Source organism: Triturus cristatus, chromosome 11 (assembly GCF_964204655.1).
Source record: "Triturus cristatus chromosome 11, aTriCri1.1, whole genome shotgun sequence".
Lineage (NCBI taxonomy): Eukaryota > Metazoa > Chordata > Amphibia > Caudata > Salamandridae > Triturus > Triturus cristatus.
Window position 1 is genome coordinate 19,747,514 of NC_140594.1, and position 21,889 is coordinate 19,769,402.

Genomic DNA, 21,889 nt, shown 5'->3' on the forward strand with positions numbered 1-21,889 from the left:
GATAATTAATTTACTGTTAATTAGTAATTAATTTGCATTTTTTATTATTTATTAATTGTTGGTATTGAAAATTAATTGGTTGTTGATTAACTATTAATTGGAAAATAATTTGTATTAATTGGTAATTAATTTTTATTAATTGTTTAATTGATAATTATGCTAATTGTATTAATTTATAATTTGTAGTGGGTTGTGGGTTTATTGGGGAATATGGTGGGTACTAATTTAATTGTAATGAATAAATTGCTAAAAATATTTTTGTGTATTGATAATTAATTTACTGTTAATTAATTATTAATTAGTATTTTTGAATATTTATCAATTTTTGGTATTGAAAATTAATTGGTTGTTGTTTAATTATTAATTGGTAATTAATTTGTATTAATTGGTAATTGGTTGTAGATTAATTATTAATTGGTAATTAATTTATATTAATTGGTAATCAATTTTTATTAATTGTTTAATATGTTAATTGTTTTAATTTATTATTTGAAGTGGGTTGTGGGTTTATAGGGGAATATGGTGAGAAGTAATTTAATTTTAAATAATTAATTATTGAAATTAATTGTCTATATTGATAATTAATTTAATATTAAATAATTATTAATTGGTATTATTTGTATTTAAGCATTTTTGGTATTGAAAATTAATTGTTTGTTAATTAATTAGTAATAGGTAATTAATTAAATAAACAATATTTATTGGTATTTATAATTATTTGATTATTAAATATTTTGTTATTGGTAATTAATTTTAATAATTTTTTGTATTGGTATTAATAATTAAATTATTTTAATAAAAATATTAAATTATTATTCTCCCTACTACTGCACTCACTGGAGTGGGAATAGTAAATTTTACCCTCCCGCTATCCAACGCTTTCCCTACTGTTGCACTCTTTGGAGTGGGAATAGTAATTTTTACCCTTACGCTATCCAACGCATTCCCTATTGTTGCACTCACTGGAGTGGGAATAGTAGATTTTACCCTCCCGCTATCCAACGTTTTCCCTACTGTTGCACTCTTTGGAGAGGGAATAGTAATTTTTACCCCTACGCTATCCAACACTTTCCCTATTGTTGCACTCACTGGAGTGGGAATAGTAAATTTTACCCTCCTGCTATCCAACGCTTTCCCTACTGTTGCACTCTTTGGAGTGGTAATAGTACATTTTACTCTTCCGCTATCCAACGCTTTCCCTACTGTTGCACTCTTTGGAGTGGGAATAGTAATTTTTACCCATACGCTATTCAACGCTTTCCCTATTGTTGCACTCACTGGAGTGGGAATAGTAAATTTTACCCTCCCGCTATCCAATGTTTTCCCTGCTGTTGCACTATTTGGAGTGGGAATAATAAATGTTACCCCTACGCTATCCAACGTTTTCCCTACTGTTGCACTCTTTGGAGTGGGTATAGTAATTTTTACCCCTACGCTATCTGACGCTTTCCCTATTGTTGCACTCACTGGAGTGGGAATAGTAAATTTTACCCTCCCGCTAATCAACACTTTCCCTACTGTTGCACTCTTTGGAATGGGAATAGTAGTTTTTACCCATACGCTATCCAACGCTTTCCCTATTGTTGCACTCACTGGAGTGGGAATAGTAAATTTTACCCTCCCGCTATCCAACGCTTTCCCTACTGTTGCACTCTTCGGAGTGGGAATAGTTATTTTTACCTCTACGCTATCTGACGCTTTCCCTACTGTTGCACTCACTGGAGTGGTAATGGTACATTTTACCCAGCCGATATCTTACGGTAAAAATTTAATTACTTTGTATTAATATTACGTTTATATATATCTATTAAAAAATAAAATTGTAAGTTTATTTTTTTGAAGTTACATTAATTATTTATTATTTTTAAGGTTATTTAAGTATTTTTAAATATGTTTTAGTTAATTATATGTATTATTTTATTCTTTTTACATTACTTTTAATACATTTTAAAAAATGCGATATTTTGACTGACTATATTTTTTACAACAATATTTTAGACTCGATATTTTTGTACTTACCTGTCTTGTAGATAGGAATTCGATTTTTTTGCATTCGATATTTTGGCACTGATATTTTTGTAGGTCTATATTTTGGTAGTGGATATTATGTCAGTGATCCTAAGAGTTCAGAGTCCAGTCATTATAAGAGTATTGTCAGTATAAGAGTTCAGAGTCCTGTCCGTATAGGAGTCCTGTCAGTATATGAGTATTGTCAGTATAAGAGTTCAGAGTAATGTCAGTATAAGAGTCCTGTCAGTATCAGAGTCATGTCAGTATAGGAGTCCTGTCAGTATAAGAGTACCTGTCAGCATAAGAGTTCAGAGTCCTGTCAGAATAAGAGTCCTGTCAGTATATGAGTATTGTCAGTATAAGAGTTCAGAGTACTGTCAGTATAAGAGTCCTGTCAGTATCAGAGTCCTGTCAGTATAGGAGTCCTGTCATTATAAGAGTACCTGTCAGCATAAGAGTTCAGAGTCCTGTCGGTATAAACCTCCTGTTCTGTTCTCTCTCCAGAAGCGACGGGCTCTTGAACGAGGTGGTGCAGATGAACTTCGAGATCGCCAGCTTCAGCAGCCTGTCCGGCACCCAGCCCATCACCTGGCAGGTGGAGTACCCTGGTCGGGGCATGGCGGACCTGGTCACCTCGGAGGTCTTCGTCAGCCAGAAGGACCTGGTGGGGATAGTGCCGCTGGCCATGGTAAGTCGCCTGCTGCACAGCGAATCACACATCACACCCCGCAGATGATAATACTGTGCCGAATGTTTCCGTGGTGACTTGTGTACTGCCTTTCTATAGCGCACACTGCAGAGATCTCTGGGAGCTGGAAAGACTCAGTAGAAAGGGGCTGAGGGCAAGAAAAATAACAAATAATTTTATATAGTGCACCTTAAACTTCACTAACGAAAAAGAAAGAATTTGAGCAGACACTTAAAATGTAAGTGTCCGTCTTCAAGTCTTACTTCATCCGGAGGACACTCTCTCATGCACAGGTTTGCTTACCTGATTAGTCTCTGCAGTCTAGGGTGACACAGAGGTCGTGTACCTCTCCCATGAGGCCATAGCACCTTGAGTAGAATACGCTTCATCAACTATACCTCACACTCCAGCAAACGGTACCTCTCGCACTAGGCCATTGGTCCTTGAGTAGAATATGCCTCATCATCTACTACCCCATCCAACAAACTGTACCTCTCCCACGAGGCCATAGCTCCTTGAGTAGAAAACACCTCCTCAACTATACCTCACCCTCCAGAAAACTGTACCTCCCGCACAAGGCCATAGCTACTTGAGTAGAAAACACCTCCTCAACTATACCTCACCCTCCAGCAAACTGTACCTCTCACACAAGGCCATAGCTCCTTGAGTAGAATATGCCTCCTCAACTACAACCCCCATCCAACAAACCGTACCTCTTGCACGAGGCCATACCTCCTTGAGTAGAATGCGCCTCATCAACTGTACCTCACACTCCAGCAAACGGTACCTCTCGCACTGGGCAATTGGTCCTTGAGTAGAATATGTCTCATCAACTACAACCCCCATTCAACAAACTGTACCTCTCGCACGAGGCCATAGCTCCTTGAGTAGAAAACACCTCCTAAACTATACCTCACCCTCCAGCAAACTGTACCTCTCGTACAAGGCCATTGCTCCTTGAGTAGAATACGCCTCATCAACTATACCTCACGCTCCAGCAAATGGTACCTGCTCCACTGAACCACAGTGCAATAATGAGGCGTTACCACGTGCACCAGACCCAACTCGTTGAGTAGAGTTCACCTACTCAACGAAAACAGAGCCCTCTTGCAGACTACACTGTCACTGCTGCACCGCACCTCTTCTGCATAACTACTAGCGGTGGGCGTTGAACTCCACTCTGCCAGCGTGGCGGAGCTTCCCCTGTCGCCACCCACTAATTGAACACAACTTTGCCAGTAGGAAAAGGGTGGAGCGGAACTCCGTGGAATTCCACAAAGTTTTCATGCAACTCCACAGAATTCCGCGTAGTACAACTTTGCGAACTCCGAAACCCCCACTAACACCACCCCACCACTAGAATAGATTCATACAATAACAGCACAAGATCACACCACCTGCACTAGACCATGGACCTTGCAGAGGAAGGTCAAGTGGCCCGGAGTCGAGCGCAATGTTTGTTGCACTTTTTAGAATCCGATCTCACGGGGCTCAGAATTAAAATTTGCACTACTTATCACCTATTACAATTTGCGTCCTTTAAATGGGGCTTAACATGCAGACGATGGTGCTGTGCACCCCAAAATCTGCATGTACCCAAATTTACTGGGCTTTTTCAGTAGTAACATTGCAGGGGACGTGGTAATTAATACAAAAGTTGTAATTTGATCCCTGTGCAAACAGTCATTTGCATAGAGACTTGAAAGGAATGGGCCACTTGTAATGAGAGCATTAGTCAACTACAACCCTCCCCTGTAGCAGATCACCAACCCTTCGCCAGACTGCACCCGACCCACGAAACTAACCCCCCAGAGCTACAGCACTTTCCTTTCATAAAAAAACAGACAGACCACTGTTTGTCCTCTGGAGCAGTGCTTCCCAAACTGAGGGCCACAGATTTTTGTGGGTCGTGAAAGTCCAAGCTATAAATAAAGATGCCTTTAAATTCTGTATTTATCTTGTCACATTTTCTGCACTTCAAAGACAGAGGTGAAATGTCGGGCTTTGTCTTCTGACAAATGGATGCTCGTGTGTTTAGCAGGGGACCGGTGTTTCCAAACTCCTCTCACCTTGCAGTCAGATAAATACAAGTAACATGAATGGTGTGACAATCTTCAAGGGCTACAGAGAGAGAGAAAGGAAAGGCTGGAGGAGGTTGATTTTTGCAACACACAAGAAAATGTAAATACCTGTGAATAAACTGTATGCATTCAGCAGCTAGCAAAGCAAAAATAAAGCACTTTTTTTGTAATTCTGGAGTGAGATGAAAACAAATATTTTAATAGGATGAAAACAAATCAAGGCACTTTACTCCCTGATGCACACATGATAAATATTTACTGAAACTCGCTTTCCATACTTTATTGTTTGTGAGCTGTACAGTTTTATCAGTCCAGTGGCATGCCTGTGCACATTCAGAGGTATTTCAATGGAAAATGTACTGCATGTAAATGGCAACGGGCTACCACACGATGCATTAATTACATTAAAAAATCTCCTCATGACCATTGAGGGTTGGTGGGTCACAAAAATGTGGGGCCATATTATCAAGGAACGGCGATAACATTATCGTCGTTTTAGCGGCAGGAAACTGACGCTAAAGCGGCAATAATGGGCTTGATAATATGCCCATGTGAATTGCCATAGAAGCCCAGGTTCTGGTGTCAACATGGGCTGCTATGGGAATTCACAAGGGCATATTATCAAGCCCATTATCGCCGCTTTAGCGGCAGTTTCCTGCCGCTGAAGCGGCGATAATTTTAACGCCGTCCTTGATAATATGGCCCGTGGTGTTCTAAAAATTGGGTTTATTGGATATCAGTTCTGTACAGTCTTGTAAATATATGCCCTTTACTATTCTACACACTTTGAGCTCTCTTGACTCCTTTATATACACTTGAGCACTCTTTCTTACACGTTCCCTAGAACATTCTCCTATCTTCTTGACCCTCTAGTGATTGTTCCTTTAAATGACTAAATAAATGTATTGTAATAATACCGAGTGGTTTTTCTGCACAATTGTTTGTTTTAATTATTTTCATGATTTATAGACGTTTGTGAGCTGATTAACGTAAGCTCAAATAAGTTGATATTTCTGCTAAACTAACTCTTCCTCGAATAAATGGTCCAGGATCATTGTTTCTTTATAATAACCGATACCCGGGTCCAGGGACCATTTGGGAATACCCCATTGTTTATAATGGATCACAAGTCCGTAATTTTTTACAAACCCCTGTTTACTCACAGGTTGGAATTACGAGTTGCGAGTTATTTAACGCATCCGATAATTATTGGGTGAATACCTCAACCTCTGTTTAATTTCGATCAAACCTGCCGAAATTTAACAGGGGAAAACCACACGGTAATTACCATATCATGCAGATTTGGATTTTGGTGCGTTCAACACCAAAATCGGCATGCTGTTCCCCAGAAACTCATAATAGGCGCTTTATAAGGCACTCTGGTACCCTTATCTATCAGGGTCATGAAATCGCACCTTAACTTGTACTGAGGTCGTAAGTCCACTGGACTCATCCCACAGACACTGGGATACGTGGTAAACTCAAGAGCTGAGGTGTTTCAGACTCTACTTACGAGTCACGCAACCCCCCCTGCCCCCCCCCAAGATGTCTTCATCAGCAGCACTCAGTCCCCTCCCCGCGCACCTCCCTACACCTGTCTCTGCACATTTCTGATGCCAGGAATCATCCCTACTTGAGGGAGTAAATGCGATTTAGGAAGAGGCGAATAAGCCAGGAGCTTCCTCGCAGATTGCTTTACCGTCCCCAGAAGACGCCCCGGGTTGCAATCTCTTCCCCGGGTACCAGGGGAGGGGGCGCTGTTTCCAGGTGAGGAAACTCTAACCAGATGAAGCGGGGCTCAGCCAATCACAGCCGTTCCCAGGGGAGCGACGCTTCGCACATCATTTACCCAAAATTGCTGTATTTTGCCTGCAATCTAAATAGTGCAATGAAAGGGAAGCTGTGATCTCGCGTCGTTTCACTGAACGTGGGCAAGGCAGGCGCTTCTAGGCGCTGCCTGGGATTTGTGTTTGAGAGCAAAACTGTAGCGCCGGGATACTTAGTCAGAAGTAAGTTGGCGCTTTATAGATCACTTTATTCTGATAATTATCATATTCTGAAGGGATTCTGCCCAGCCAATCCCCTGGGCCAGGGGTGTTCCTGCATCCAGAGTTTTAAAGGGTGGGACACCGGGCCAGGTTTGACCAGGAGGGGAAACTCACCTGTAAAAGCTGCCCTCTACAAGATGAACATTCATGTGTTATGTTATGTTAAAACTTTTACTAAAGCGCTCAAATACCCTGGGGTGTCTTGGCGCTGGCCAAGAGACATGAGCGAGATTGTAAGAGTTGATTATTGAAAAGCCAGGTTTTCAGAAGTTTTCTGAACACCAGAAGAGACGGTGCGGACCTGATGTCTATCGGTAAGAGACCCCGGGGCAGATTTACAATAACTGGCGCATCCCTGCATATCAGCAGGGATGCGCCAGTTATTTTGCGTCACGGCGGACACCTCTTGTGCCGCCATGGATGTGCCGCATTTACAATGCGGGGCACCATGGCGCAAGAATAGACAGATGGGTGACGCATCTGATGTAGTAAAAGTGACGCAGTGCTGTGCGACACAACTCCAGCACTGCTCGGGGGCGCCCTATACTAGCTGTGCTGCGTCACTCCTTATGCCTGCTACAAGCAGGCGCAAGGTTTTGAAGCAGCGGGGTCGGAAAAGTGACTGAGTGAAATCTTGTAGATTTCACTCAGCCTCTTTTCCAAGGCGTTCCTGCCCGGAACGCCCCCCCCCCACCCCCCCGCGCCTGAACACCCACATGAAACCTGACGCAGGTTTCATGTGGCGCAGGGCTTTACAACGTGATGCATCTCCGTAGATGCGTCAAGTTGTAAATACCCTGCAGCATGGCGCTGGCTTTGCGCCGCCACTGTGTCACAAAAGTGACACGACTGCGGTGCAAAAGTGGCGTATGGGGATTGTAAATCTGCCCCACCCCCCATGTTTAGTTGCACTGGAGGTGAAGACACTGCCTGCACATTGGGTTTCTGAAACCTGAAGGTGGAGACATATTTGTTCCCCTAGACCTAAGGTTCCTGTTTGGAAATTCCTGGCCTGTCTCGTGCACGGCCTTGAAGGACAAGCAGAAGGCTGTGAATGCTTGGGAGACTGAGAGATATTTGGGATGCCTGGGAGTGGGCTGGCAGCAGCATTTTGTAAGATCTGCAGTTTTTTCAAATATTGTTCCTGTAAGTTAATGCACAGTCCATTACAGTAATCCATCCATCCATCCATCCATTCATTCATGCACCGTTGATGACCCTGGCGAGGAAGCTTGCACCCAAATCATGCAAGTCTGTCGATGGTCAGCGCTTTGGACACCGACTCTAAGAGCAGCGGGCAGGAAGCTGGACAGTCTGCTGGTATTGGCATGACCAACTGACTTACCAACAGCACAGGGGCGTAACACAGGCCCCCACAGCCCCCGCGTTGCGCGAGGGGGGGGGGGGCGCTCCAGGGGGGGCCCTCAATCATGAATAAAATGGGGCGCAGTGCGCACCGCATGCTGCCCGGACTCTTAATAAATTACATTTGTGATGTTGCGTCTTTATGGAAAGAGACGGAGGCCATTGAGCTGACGCCCCGGCCCATCAGCCGCGATCCCCCCAGAAGCGATAGTAAGGCAAGGGATGGAGCTCGCCTTAACTTGTAGAAACGAGCGTGAAGTCAGTTCAGAGTTCATTACTGAAGCGCTGTTCATGACTTACAATAAAGTGGGGACTCGGCTCCGTGGGAGCCCCGCGCTGGACGTGGACTTTTTACATCTGCAATATCGGTTTGACTGTAATGTATATACATTGTGGGCAACTGCAGCGCTTAGAGTGAAGACAGACAGACACGGAATACATCGGGGCTCTGGAAGGAGCCGCAGGCCAGGGCCTCGCAAGTCATTGTAGAAGAGACCAAGTGAAAGGAGGGGAAAGAGACCGATTAAGTTCTAGATGTAGGACAGGAGCGCAGACATTTGCGCACAATTGGGAACTCCAAGTTTAAAGTGTGGAGAGATTCTTAGAATGAGGCCCCGTGTCAAAGGCGGCAGATGGATGACGCGGCGCCTGATGTACACACACGTGCACCTATTTGAAGGCTCAAAAGCCATGACATTCTCGTTTAAAATTCCACAGGTTTATTTCCGCAACTGCAACTTTCTGTCTTGGTCTTTTCCAGCCCATGTCTCGATTTGCCATCGGCACGTGGGTCGTGAATTCACTACCCTTTTTATTAAAAATAAATAAACAAATACTGATTTTACTTTACATTTTTACTCACTCCAACATGTATCATAATCATAACAGCTAGTTCTAAAGTCTTCCACTAAAAATCCTCGCACTCCAGCCGTCTCACTCCAAGTACTGCACCAAGGCTGAAGGTGAGCAGAATCGGTGTTCGTGGCGCTTGATTCTGTTTTCTGAGGTTAGGAGAGATTGTGCTTCCGTTCCTGCGAAAATTCTCCTCAGGTAACACTTTGAGGAATTTGTTTGAGAGAAGCAGAGCATACAGTGGCATACTGTGTGCTTCTATCGGCCAGGAAGGCAGAAAGGGCATATTATTTCCTAGTCTTACAAAGAAAACGGAGGCAGCTGATAAACTCCCCCTGGATATTGCTGCGCGGTAATGCTGTATCCCGGCAGATCTACCGGTCCTAGTAGGCAAGGCTAGGTAGGTCATAGCCACAGTGGCGCATACGAGTCTCTTCAACGCTCTACTCTCACCTCTTTTACTGATTTGTCTTCAGACTTGAGAAAAAGAGACCTTGTTCCATGAAAGCAGAATTTTCTTGTCAATGTTTGCTTATGGTGCAGGTGGTTGGTGGTTCCTGCGTGGCCCAATGACAGCAGGCAACCTGAATTCAGTCTCCATAGGAAGAAACTTACATTAGCGCACCCAGAAGAGTTTAATATTGTATTGCAATGTTTGTATAGCGCTTACTACCCTTATGTCAGGTGCTAAAGCACTTGTCTGGAACAGTAGCATGATACACCATGTGGGGTGTGTGGCTGGAAGTATGTTGTCTTTGCTTTGATCCTATGTAGGAAGTGTTTCAGTGTCGTGTGTGGGGTACGGTTATCGTGTTATGGGACGCAGCCCTTAGCAGTGTGATGGATGAAGAAGTGTGAGACAGAGGCACACAGTTTGTGGTTTTCAGTCATCGGGCAGCTCTGTAGTAGCTTTTATTGTATATTTTGAAGATCATCGTCCGCTTAGCTGGTCACTTTACTTGATTGTCCATTCTGAGATATGTTGTTTAAAGTTTGAGGTACTGAGCAGGCATCGGTATAGAGATTCCACCCGGATGTGCAGATGAATGTAGATGGGTGGCTCTCACACTGGGTATACTACCATGAAAGTTGCCTTAGGAGAGCCTAAGCACTCCCCTGCCATCATTGTCACTTCCCTGCTCATCACGCCAACTGCGCCTTCAGCCAGCCTGCCAGGGCTACCGTGCCATCTTGGACCCTTCAGGACCTGTTTGCCTAGAGCAGAAATTAGTGAGTGATCAGCAAGAAGCACAGTAAAGGCAATATCTAAACAATCCTTGGCAAATCCAATAGGTATTGCCTATGAGAACCTTCATCAATGGCTCTAGCCATGATGTATATAATACCTGGAGCTATGCAGCATGTCTTTTTAAAAAGGGAAAAAAGCAACACCCAGCCCAGCCATGTTGTCTTGTAGGCACACACCAACAAAATGTTGCTTTCGCTTTTTTTTGTTTGCCGGTCCGAGTTGGATCTGTAAACAAAAAAAAAGGAGCATGGGTAGAGAAAGCTCAAGAGGGGAAAGGGAATTAACTGGGTGCAGGGAGGAACAAGGACGGAGCAACACTGAGGGGGAGCAACAGGAAGGGGTGTGCAAAGCAACGTGGTGGCGTGAAGCAACAAACAAGGGCGTAGAGAAGGAGCACCGATGGCAGGGGAAGCAAACGGAGAGAAAGAGGAAGATGTGGGAGCACATGGATGGGAGAGAACACAACGGGGTGGTAAGGGGAGCAGCATATGGGTGAAAAGGCAACGTGGAGTGGTAAAAGTACACCAGGGCATCACTGGGAGGATGTGGGGGAAGCGCACGGGTAAGGTTTGGGGGCAGGGCTTAGAGTATGGCCAAGATGATGGCATTGAGTGGGTTGAGATTTTCTGGGTGTGCATCCACCGCGCCTGGTGATCTTGGAAAGCGGTAGGGTGCAATACCCGTTAGGGGTCAGTGGCTGAGTCAGGCGCTTGTTGGTGGTGAGTAGGTAATCGTAGGGTCACACAGGGAGTCAGTGTTTGAGTCGAGATTTGGATACTCAGGATGGTGAATGATCTTCACAGGTAAACACAGTCTCCGCGTCAGAGCCAAGAGCTGGACACAGGATAGTGAGCTGTCTTTCCTCAGGTCACCCAGAGTAAGTGACTCAGTTAGGAGTTAAATCACAGCAGTGAATGTGAACTGTCAGGCAACCCCCAGAGGCAGTGGCTGAGTCAGGCACACACAAGGAGAAGGAGAGCTATGGTCAGGAGGTGGACACATGAGGTTGTGAAGCCTTTGTTAGATCACTCAGTGTCAGTGGTAGACTTCACCCTCCCCTGGCTCGATGCTCCTGCTGATGCGTCCAGTGTATGAAGCCTTTGTTAGATCACTGAGAGTCAGTGGTAGACTTCACCCTCCCCTGGCTCGACGCTCCTGCTGATGTGTCCAGTGTATGAAGCCTTTGTTAGATCGCTCAGAGTCAGTGGTAGACTTCACCCTCCCCTGGCTCGATGCTCCTGCTGATGCGTCCAGTGTATGAAGCCTTTGTTAGATCACTGAGAGTCAGTGGTAGACTTCACCCTCCCCTGGCTCGATGCTCCTGCTGATGTGTCCAGTGTATGAAGCCTTTGTTAGATCGCTCAGTCAGTGGTAGACTTCACCCTCCCCTGGCTCGATGCTCCTGCTGATGCGTCCAGTGTATGAAGCCTTTGTTAGATCACTGAGAGTCAGTGGTAGACTTCACCCTCCCCTGGCTCGATGCTCCTGCTGATGTGTCCAGTGTATGAAGCCTTTGTTAGATCGCTCAGTCAGTGCTAGACTTCACCCTCCCCTGGCTCGATGCTCCTGCTGATGCGTCCAGTGTATGAAGCCTTTGTTAGATCACTCAGTGTCAGTGGTAGACTTCACCCTCCCCGGGCTCGATGCTCCTGCTGATGCGTCCAGTGTATGAAGCCTTTGTTACATCGCTCAGAGTCAGTGGTAGACTTCACCCTCCCCTGGCTCGATGCTCCTGCTGATGCGTCCAGTGTATGAAGCCTTTGTTAGATCGCTCAGTCAGTGGTAGACTTCACCCTCCCCTGGCTCGATGCTCCTTCTGATGCGTCCAGTGTATGAAGCCTTTGTTAGATCGCTCAGAGTCAGTGGTAGACTTCACCCTCCCCTGACTCGATGCCCCTGCTGATGCGTCCAGTGGATGAAGCCTGCTTGGAGGCTGGTGGGCCCCTGAGCAGTTGTTTTTCTCGATCTGCCCAGGGAGTGCACTGCCCGATGGTTTGGAATGACTGTTCTGCTTCAACTCTCAAACCCCGTGATTTTGTTACCTACGTTCACCCCCTCTCCCTCCCCTCCACTGCCCCCTTGATATGGTGGTTTAATGAGTGGAGGACGCCCTGGAATATTGAACCTGCTCCTTAACACTATGGATGGCTATTAATGGTAAGATCCCGCAGATGAAGGCCTCATGCTAACAGCAGGCCTTGGTGAGTGTATGCACTCTGGCGCGCTGTGCTTCGGTATTCGGAGGCAGGTACCCAGTGCTGCGATGTTCTCGACCTTTCTCAGAATATTACCAGGGGCGGAAAGCAGGCACAACACATTTGCACACCAACACTGGCACTCCCACACGCACACAGGCAGACGCACACTCCAACACGCTCACAGCATTCAGCACAGAGGCACAAAAGCTCTCGGCCAGCTACCATTCCTTTGTAGTATATCCTGTGTGCCCAGGAGCAAAGAAGGTGGCAAATCCTACATCACCGGTTTAGGGTGATTAACACAGTGGGGTTTGATTGGTCCCTGGGCTGTTAACCACAGTGTGACGCAAGGCCCGTCCTGTCACCAGATGAAATGAGCCGTTGCTAGATAATTCAGCCGGGGCCAGCTCACTGACACTCAGGCTGTGACAGCCTCATCATCAGAATCGCACCACACCGTCACTTGCACCTGGCCCGGCCCTTGCTTAACCATCATTGGTACCGGTCCTCTCTTTGGCCAAGGAGAAGTTCCTGTACAATAAGGGAGGACATTGAAAAGGGCCAGTACTCAGTACTGGTGAGTACCGGTGCATTTAAAGCACTGACCATAGCTTGTTACCCTGAATGTAGGGTGTGCAGAGCCACAAGGAACACTGCACTCTCCTCTCCTGCTTTTGCCTACATCATCCAAACCCTCTCCCTAATAAACTGTCAAATATATTATGATTATTATATTCACAGGCAGACACATTTTGATCTGAGAGTTTGGCCTGGTGTAATATGAAATCAACAATCCTTGATTGGGGCATGAAAAACCCTCCCCCAAATCCCGTTCATGAATACTTCTTCTCACACTGGTCCGCGAAGGTCTCTTCTCTGTATGCTACTCTGCACATTTATGCAAGTCTCTGTCTCTATATACTTCACTCACAGACCTCGTATAGGGCTAGTGAAATGTTCACAACTTGTCAGAGAATTTTACTGTGCATTCCCAACTCATGTACCTGCTCCTGTCCACAGCCAAATGCAACTACTTTGAATTGGTAGTGCCGACCGCCCACCACAAATCGCAGGTACGTTTGATGCCCTTCGTGTATGGCCAGGAGACAATAAGCTTCCTGTAGATCTGGTGATGTAAATATTCCAGACGAACGATTGACAGAAGAATGTCCCGGCAAGAGCTCATCCGGAAGTCTTGCTTCTTTAGAACTTGTTTAGTGCCCTCAGATCCAAGAGGAGACACCACTACACATATTTTTCGCTGTCATTCTGAATGTCGGGGGCTGTGCTGTAGAGTCAGCACCACACCTGACCCTCTAAGTGCCTGTTAACAAATAATATAGAGGTGGCACCTTCATGTCCACGTGGACCAGCCACGCCAAGAAATCACAAGAAGTCATCTTCACATCTGCTATGTAGGTGACAACCTGCGCCCATTCGGATCCACGGACTTTGTAAACTACATGAATAGAAGTACTTTTACATTTCACTTGTAGTCAGTCAGCTGTTTATAGTCCAAGTGTTAAGTAGTGAGCAAAATGTCTGTACACCCCAAAGCCATTGATGGCATTTGTTTTACAGGGCTTATGGCACAATATTTGTTTTTCTGCGATATTTGTTAATGGTTGCAAAAATGAGATTGCTGACCCTGTCTCCCTTTCGGGTTTCAGATGTTGTGACTGTCAGGATTCAAGGGCAACTTAATGGTCCAAGCAAGTGTTTCAGTAAATGTTAAATGGTAGCGGCAGTTTCAGTCGATAACCTTTCAAGTATTTGCCCGGCGGTAATCGCCTCTTATACCACTCGATAATTTACCAATGAAAGAGGCAGGCGCCGGAGACTGGAAGGCAGGAAACAAAGTTTTATTCCGTCGGAGCAGAACACATCAGATCAGACAGCAAGGTATCGTCACGAGGTGCTCTAACCGCATCTCTGAGACCTGGTCTCTTATACACCGGTTTATTGCTTTATTACATATAGTACATTCTTGAGATTCTCTTGATGCCTGAAAGAACATCCCCTGAAGCCCCGGCTCAGATCCGATCCCACACATAGTTACAGTAGAGGTTCCCACCCTACCCGCAGTGGGACATGGCTATCGCGCAGCAGGGAATTCCGCTAATTCCCGGGGTTGTGTGCAACCGGCCGGGTCTCAGGGGGTAGGGGCTTTGATCTACTGTAATCCCTTTGATGCGGGGTGTTTCCCTTACAGTAGGGGCAATAAACTGCATCCGCAGGGCTAGGTGATGGCCTGGGACCAGTTCGGACAATGGGGCGCAGAGGAAGGGGGTTATCAAAGGAGAGGCATGACCATGTATGGGATGTCGGTCGGATGTGGTTCCGTAGCAGGGTCGCGCAGAAGGAGAGGGTTTATGGCCTGTATGAGACAGCGGGGGTGGCCGGCGCGCGGGGGATGCTCGCAGCGCCGCGGGAAAGCGCTGGCGATCGAGAGTGAGCGGGGAGAGAGAGTGGGGTGCCTAAAATGGCGGCCGTGCATTTGCTATGCGTGGCGCTGGGGAGAGGCAAGATGGCGCAGATAATGTTCAGTTTGCACGCTAAATTTCCACAGTCCTCCCTTTTAACATGTCTCGCCAGCTTGCCTAGTTTGGATCTATCCCCATAATACCCCGTACCTCCACCTCATTCAGAGCTTTCATCCGCTCTGTTTCAAAGTCCAAAGTCTTAGGGCAGATGCAGTTCATAAAAAGCGAACATAAAGGTGGCAGACACTGAATCCCCAAGCAACATCCACATAGTATCACGATTGGTATGAGGATAAATGAAAACAGCCTCCATCCCCAACCTTTAATAGTGTCCCAAAACCAACTCCCCAGTGACCATTCTTCTTGCTCTTGATGGACCTCTGTGGACAGTCTGTGGAGGTGTTCAATTGCTTTGTAGACTGAGGGTGAGTTATCCGGTACGTAGGTACAACAGCTGGACCCAATGATGCGGCATGCTCCTCCGCGATCAGCCAGAACCACATCTAGAACAAGGCGGTTCTGGAGAGCCACCAGGCGGACGGCCTGAAGCTCAGCGGTGTTGTTGGCGAGGGCGCCAGCTGTAATGTTCATTGCTGTTTCGACTGCCTGGGTTAAGTGGCGGATGGCACGGCTGTTTGCCAGCGGACCCCAGAGCGGAACAAGACCCTTTACTGCGTCCATGAACTGTGCTCCGGTGGAGTCGGCTTGTACAATGTCTTTGGCACGTTTCTGTCGGTGATGGTTTGCTGGAGCCACATACGTCGGAGGAAGGACAAAGGCGATGTAGCAGGTGCCTCCCCAACCTTTCGGGAGCCAGGTGTAGGCCTTAGTACCACAGACGAAGTACATATTCGGGGAGGCAACAAAGGAGGGTGGGTCAACTGAGTCCAATGTTCGGGTGATGAGGCAGGAGCTGTGGCCCACCAGCTGTGCCCCCAGGCCTTCGAGGCATACAGATCCAGTGATGTTGATGACGGACAGGGCCACTGTTAGGGTGGCGGCTGTCCGTTTTCGGAGGTAAGAGAAGGTGGGTCTGGCTGGATTGTTGAACACTTGCATTTCAATTCGTTCTTTGGCGGGGATGTCCATGTGAAAGGAAGTGTTCGATCTCAGAGGGCAGAAGAGGGCGGAGGTTCTACCAGTTTTGTTCAGCCAGAACCCATGGTAGAAGTGTGACATGGTTCTGCCGGAAGTGGCATTGTCCTTGTAGCTCTCCTGCAGGAGGATCAGCCAGGCGAGGCAGGAACCATGGACAGAAAAAGGTGAAGGGATGAAAGGGATTGAGTGCCCAGTGGCATGGGGCAGCAATCCACAGATCCAGCAGTTAGTGGCGTTGGTGGCAAGATTGTGTTGGTGGAGCAACTGCACAAAAGAGTTATTCCAGAACTCCTTACGCCTTTCTCGGAGTTGGGGTGAAAGTGAGATCAGATGGTGTTCTTTCGTGGTGGCAGGTTGAACGGTGGTCAGCAATGTCTTATGAGCGGGTGTGCTCTCCTCCATGATCCAGAAGGTGACCACGAGGAGAAGGCAAAAGAGAAGGAAAATGAAAAGTGCTATTGTCTTAAAGCTGTGCATTCGGTCAGTCTTTGGGTTTTTGTAGTGGATCTTCGGACGTCCGGTTGCTTCCATCATCTTCATGTCGGGCGCTTCCATCACCTTCAAGAGACTCGGTAGCGGGCAGAACCACAGACTTTGTTTTAGTTTCTCTCCTGGTGGCCTTTGAGGTGACTAGGCTACCGTTCTGAGATTTCCACTCAGCCTGTGGTCTGCTTAGCCGAAGTTCTCTCCTTTCGTCGCAAGTTATACCCTTCTTTGGATGGCACAGTGGGATCGGGATATTCAATCAATTCAAGTGTCTCTGTATCCGGGCAGCGGCTCAGGGATGGCCGGTCTTTGTCCAGAAGTTCCTCTTGGGCGGTGATGTTGTCCGTGGTTGTCAGGGTCGGTGATACCTTCTTGCAGTGGTGTGCATGCAGCCAATTGCGTTTCCCCTCCACTCGAAGAGCTGTTCGGGTGGTGATCAGGACTTGCAGGGGGCCCGTCCACCGGGGCTCCAGACTCTTGGTGCGCTGGAAGTTACGCACTAAGACGAAGTCACCGGGTTGGATGTCGTGTCCCGGGCCCCTGGAAACATCGGGAATGGCGTGCAGCACCTGCTGATGGATAACAGACAACGTCTTAGTTAGGTTATACAAATAGTCAGACATGAGGACGTCCGGGACGTCGTGGATGGATGTTGGTTTTGGTGCAGTCCAAAGGTTCATGGGCCGCCCAAAGACGACCTCGTAGGGGGTTAAGTGGTGTTTGGTGGGGGTGGAACGCATTGATAGCAATGCTAGTGGGAGAGCGTCTGGCCATCTTAGTCCTGTGGTGGCGACTATTTTTGCTATCTTAAGCTTCAATGTGGCATTGTGTCGCTCAACCAGGCCTGCAGATTGGGGATGGAAGACCGCATGGAATTTCTGTTTTACACCCAACCCCTTTAAGATGAGTTGGATAACTTCGGCTACGAAGTGGGGGCCGTTGTCGCTCCTCAAAATTCGACAAAGGCCGTATCGGGGGAAGAATTCCTTCAGTAGTACTTTTGCGGTAGTCATAGCGGTGTTGTCATGGGTGGGGTAGGCTTCCACCCACTTGCTGAAGGCACACACAACGACAAGTACATACTTTAAACCTTGGCACCTTTCTAGCTGGACATAGTCCATTTGTAGGACTTCAAAGGGGTGATTGGGGACCCCAAACCCTCCCCGGGGTACAGCAGTTCCTTTCCCAGGGTTGTGTTGGAGGCATACTAGGCATTGTTGGACCAGACGTTTGGCTGAGTCTGGTATTCTGTCGTTGTGCCAGACTTTGGAGACGAGTTCGATCATGGGGGCAGACCCTATGTGTGCGGGGGAGTGTGCCATGGTCAGCATGGGGATCAAGTATGAGTCGGGTAGCAACCATTTGTTCGAGTCTTTAGTTCGCCAACAACCGTCATCGTCCTTCAATCCCACCCGGGCCCATTCAGTTAATTCGTGTGGTGTGCTGGCTAGTTGGATATCCCTAATCGTTTCCCTAGCATCCTTCCATTTCTCAGTTTGTGACCTGGTCACGTACATGCGGGTCGTGGACCTATTCTCGGCTGTGGTTCGGGCAGTAATGTCAGCTAGTGCATTTCCCTGACCTATAATGTCTGTCACCTTCTTGTGTGCCTGGCATTTGATCACAGCTAACCGTGTGGGGAGGAGGACTGCTTCGGTCAGGGCAGAGACTAGATCTCCATGCAGGATGGGTGTGCCATGAGAAGTCAAGAATCCCCTCTCTTTCCATAAGAGCCCAAAGTGGTGAACTACCCCAAAGGCATACTGACTGTCGGTGTAAATGTTTGCGGTTGTCCCTGCTGCCAGGATGCAGGCTCGTGTGAGGGCAATTAGTTCCGCCGCCTGTGCGGATCGCTGTGTGATGCGGGCTGTCTCAACAACTGTTCGAGCTGTGGTGACGGCATAGGCAGCTGAGGTGGTGCCATCAGGGAGCTTGATGCATGAGCCATCCACCCACAGTTCTCCGTCAGGGTCCGGGAAGGCAGTATCCCGGAGGTCAACCCTACTCTTGGTTTGTTCGTCGGTGAGGGTCACGCAATCATGTATAGGGGATGCATTGGGGTCAGCGTCAGGGAGAGGTAGTAGAGTAGCTGGATTCAGAGTGGTGCATCGTTTCAATGTGATATGGGGTGCAAGCAGAGTCAGTTCATAACCAGTCAGTCGTGCGCTAGTCAGGTGTTGAGTCTTGGTTTGGTTCAGGAGGGTATCAACAGCATGGGGTACCAATACTGTGAGGGGGTTCGAGAGCACGATCCCCTCACTTTGCCGGATAGAGACAGCAGCGGCGGCTACTGCTCGAAGGCAGGCGGGCAAAGCTCTGGCTACGGGGTCAAGAGTGGCAGAGAAGTAGGCACAAGGGCGTTGCTTAGGGCCTATGGACTGGGTTAGGACAGACAACGCACATCCCTCCCTTTCGTGGGTGTAGAGGGAGAAAGGTTTAGTGTAGTCGGGGGTTCCTAGGACTGGGGCCGAGCAGAGGGCGTCTCGTAATTCTTTGAAGGAGGATTGGCATTCGGGTGTCCAGGGGAGGGGGAAGGGGGTATCTTTAGCCAGCAGGGAAAGCAGAGGTTTTACGATAAGACTGAAATTTGGCAACCACTGTCGACAAAAGGAGGTGAGGCCCACTAGGGACCGCACTTGCTTCTGAGTTTTGGGAACAGGGGTTTCTAGAATGGTTTGAATTCGGTCAGGGGTAAGTTTCCTCCCGTCTTTGGATAGTAGGTGGCCTAGATACGTTACTTGGGGCTGGCAGAATTGCAATTTCTTTCTGGAGACCTTGTGACCGTTCTCCGCAAGGAAGCGGAGGAGGTGAATGGTGGCTGTGACGGCAAGTGGAGCGGTGTCGGCCGCCAAAAGAATGTCATCGACGTACTGTATCAACACCACTCCATCGGGTAGTTGGACTGCATCCAGTTGCCTCTTGAGGGCTTGGCTGTAAATACTGGGACTCTCAGTGTAGCCTTGGGGTGCCCTGCAGAATCTGTATGAACGGGCTTTTAAAGTGAATCCGAACAGGTAGCGGCTGTCTGGGTGGATGGGGATGGAAAAGAATGTGTTCTTGAGATCAATAACAGTAAAGATGGTGGCAGTGGATGGAATCAGGGTGAGGATGGTGGTGATGTCTGAGACCACGGGGTACTGGGGTATGACTACTTTGTTAACCTCTCGCAAGTCAACAATGAAACGGTAGGCTTTCTCATCCCCCTCGCCTTGCTTCTTTACAATGGGTAGGATAGGGCTGTTGCAAACATTACTCACTACTTCTTCTACCACTCCTGCCTCGACTAGGGACTCGATGATTTCCACCAATGCCTTCTCGCCTTCGGGTGATATCCGATACTGTGGAAGCTTTGGGAGCACTGCGTCCGGTCGGACGGTTATGTGTACCGGGTCGATCACCATGCGCCCTACATCTAAGTCGGTTTTAGCCCATAGATGTGAAGGTAATGTGTCGAGTAGGGACATGTCAGCATCGGTTATAGAGAGCATACGCCGTGTGTGACAGGGTCTGGACAGATCTGGGTTATCGTGTAGGATGACTCGAACTCCGTCTGGGGAGCATCTGATGGTAGCTCGAAAATGTTTTAGCAAATCAAGTCCCATAATAGCATCGGGGGTGTTGGAGGAGAGCAGAAAGGTCGTGTCAGTGGTGTTATCTTCTAAGTCAAAGGAGATTGGTGCTGATAAGGGGTTAGTGGAGGGCGTTCCATCGAAGCCTATTGAGGTTACATGTGAGCCAGACAAGGGTGCCCTAGGGATCAGTCGTTTGGATAACGCACTACGTGTCGCCCCAGTGTCTACCAGGAATGGGGATTTTGTGCCCAAGACCTTAGCAGTGACGTAAGGGCCTTGCTGGTCAACACGGAGTTCGACTGGATCCCTCCCTTGCCCCTGGCGGTCCTATGCGAAGTGTCAAGAATTCCTGTCATACGAGGGGAGGAAAACGGTAACCAGCGAAAACGGACTACATCTCCCAGGATGCTTAGCGGTTGAGAGGTTATGTAAACAGGAGAGCTGTTACATAACTCAAGGGAAACACGCCCTTATGTAAACAGGAGAGCTGTTACATAACTCAAGGGAAACACGCCCTTATGTAAACAGGAGAGCTGTTACATAACTCAAGGGAAACACGCCCTTATGTAAACAGGAGAGCTGTTACATAACTCAAGGGAAACACGCCCTTATGTAAACAGGAGAGCTGTTACATAACTCAAGGAAAACACGCCCTATAAAGGGAGGAACCGGGAGGTACAAGGCTGTCGGATATTGTGTTTACACCGACGTACCTGCTTCGTGAAGAGCAGTGTTCCGGAGTGGTGCTCCAGTAAGGCAAGAACGGAGGTAGATCGAGTCGTTACTCCCTGGGCCGTGTCTTGCCCCATCGTCACCTGTGAAGGACCCGGAAGCTCTACCGGTCAACCATTGAGCTTCGCTTTTTGACTCGGCTGAGTCCAAGCGCAGTGGCGCTTTTGCTGGTTGGAGTCGTAACTCCCAGCCCGACCAGAGACACAGGGACTGCCAGCTGTAACGCACACCAGGAGGTGTTACAGACTCGGAAGTCCACAGGATCGATCGAGCGGCTGCTCTCGGTTCAGTCTTCTTGCTTGTGATTGGGGTATCGGTGACGCATCACCAGGAGGTGACTCCGCGTCCCGGTGCAGTCTGAGGAAGAGGTTGAGCGGCTGCTCCCTTCAGGTAGAGACCCCGGCTGGGTGTTTCCCTGACTCCTCGATTCTCCCCAACACTCTTCGTGCCCCTCACAGCCTACCGATTGGCATTGTCGGCCATTTCATTTCTGCCCTCTGTTGGCATACGCCGGGATCGGCGTATATGCAGAGGACGGTTAGGACCATCCGTGCTGTGGGCTGGTAACGTACTTAGCCTGGAGGATTCCAGTGACTATAACTTTTGTTTGTTCTTTGTATTTTATTTGCCTTCATTAAAAGAACTAACCCTTCACAAGTGGTTGCGTCCTCATTGTCGTGTCTGTTAAACGATCCTGAGACGTTCAGGGCGTTACAAAATATCCGACCTTAATAACACTAACTGTCTCCCGGTCGATAACAGACATGGCAACACTTGATGATGTGCTGGCTGCTTTAGCGGCCATGCAAGTTGAAGTGGCTGCCTCTAGGCAAGAAACAGCCGATGTAAAAGCCAGACTGGATGCTATCCAATTGGACCCGCTCACGCCCAGCACCTCCCTCACGAACCAGACCCCTGCGGTAGTAGTGGAAATGCCGGTAGCCATCCCCTTGGCAACACCAGAGAGGTACAGTGGGGATCCTAACACAGTGCAGGTATTCCTCACACAAGTGGCGCTACATTTATC

At 47.9% G+C, this 21,889-nt stretch overlaps 1 protein-coding gene across 1 annotated transcript in view; it reads left to right on the forward strand.

Annotated features, from left to right (window-relative positions):
* LOC146783165 (transmembrane protein 132C-like) overlaps nt 1-21,889 on the forward strand; it is a 1,355,452-nt gene that overhangs the window by 839,808 nt on the left and 493,755 nt on the right. The window contains exon 4 of the mRNA XM_085636355.1: nt 2,515-2,698. Coding sequence (XP_085492481.1) covers nt 2,515-2,698 — 184 coding nt within the window. The remainder of the gene's footprint in view (nt 1-2,514; nt 2,699-21,889) is intronic.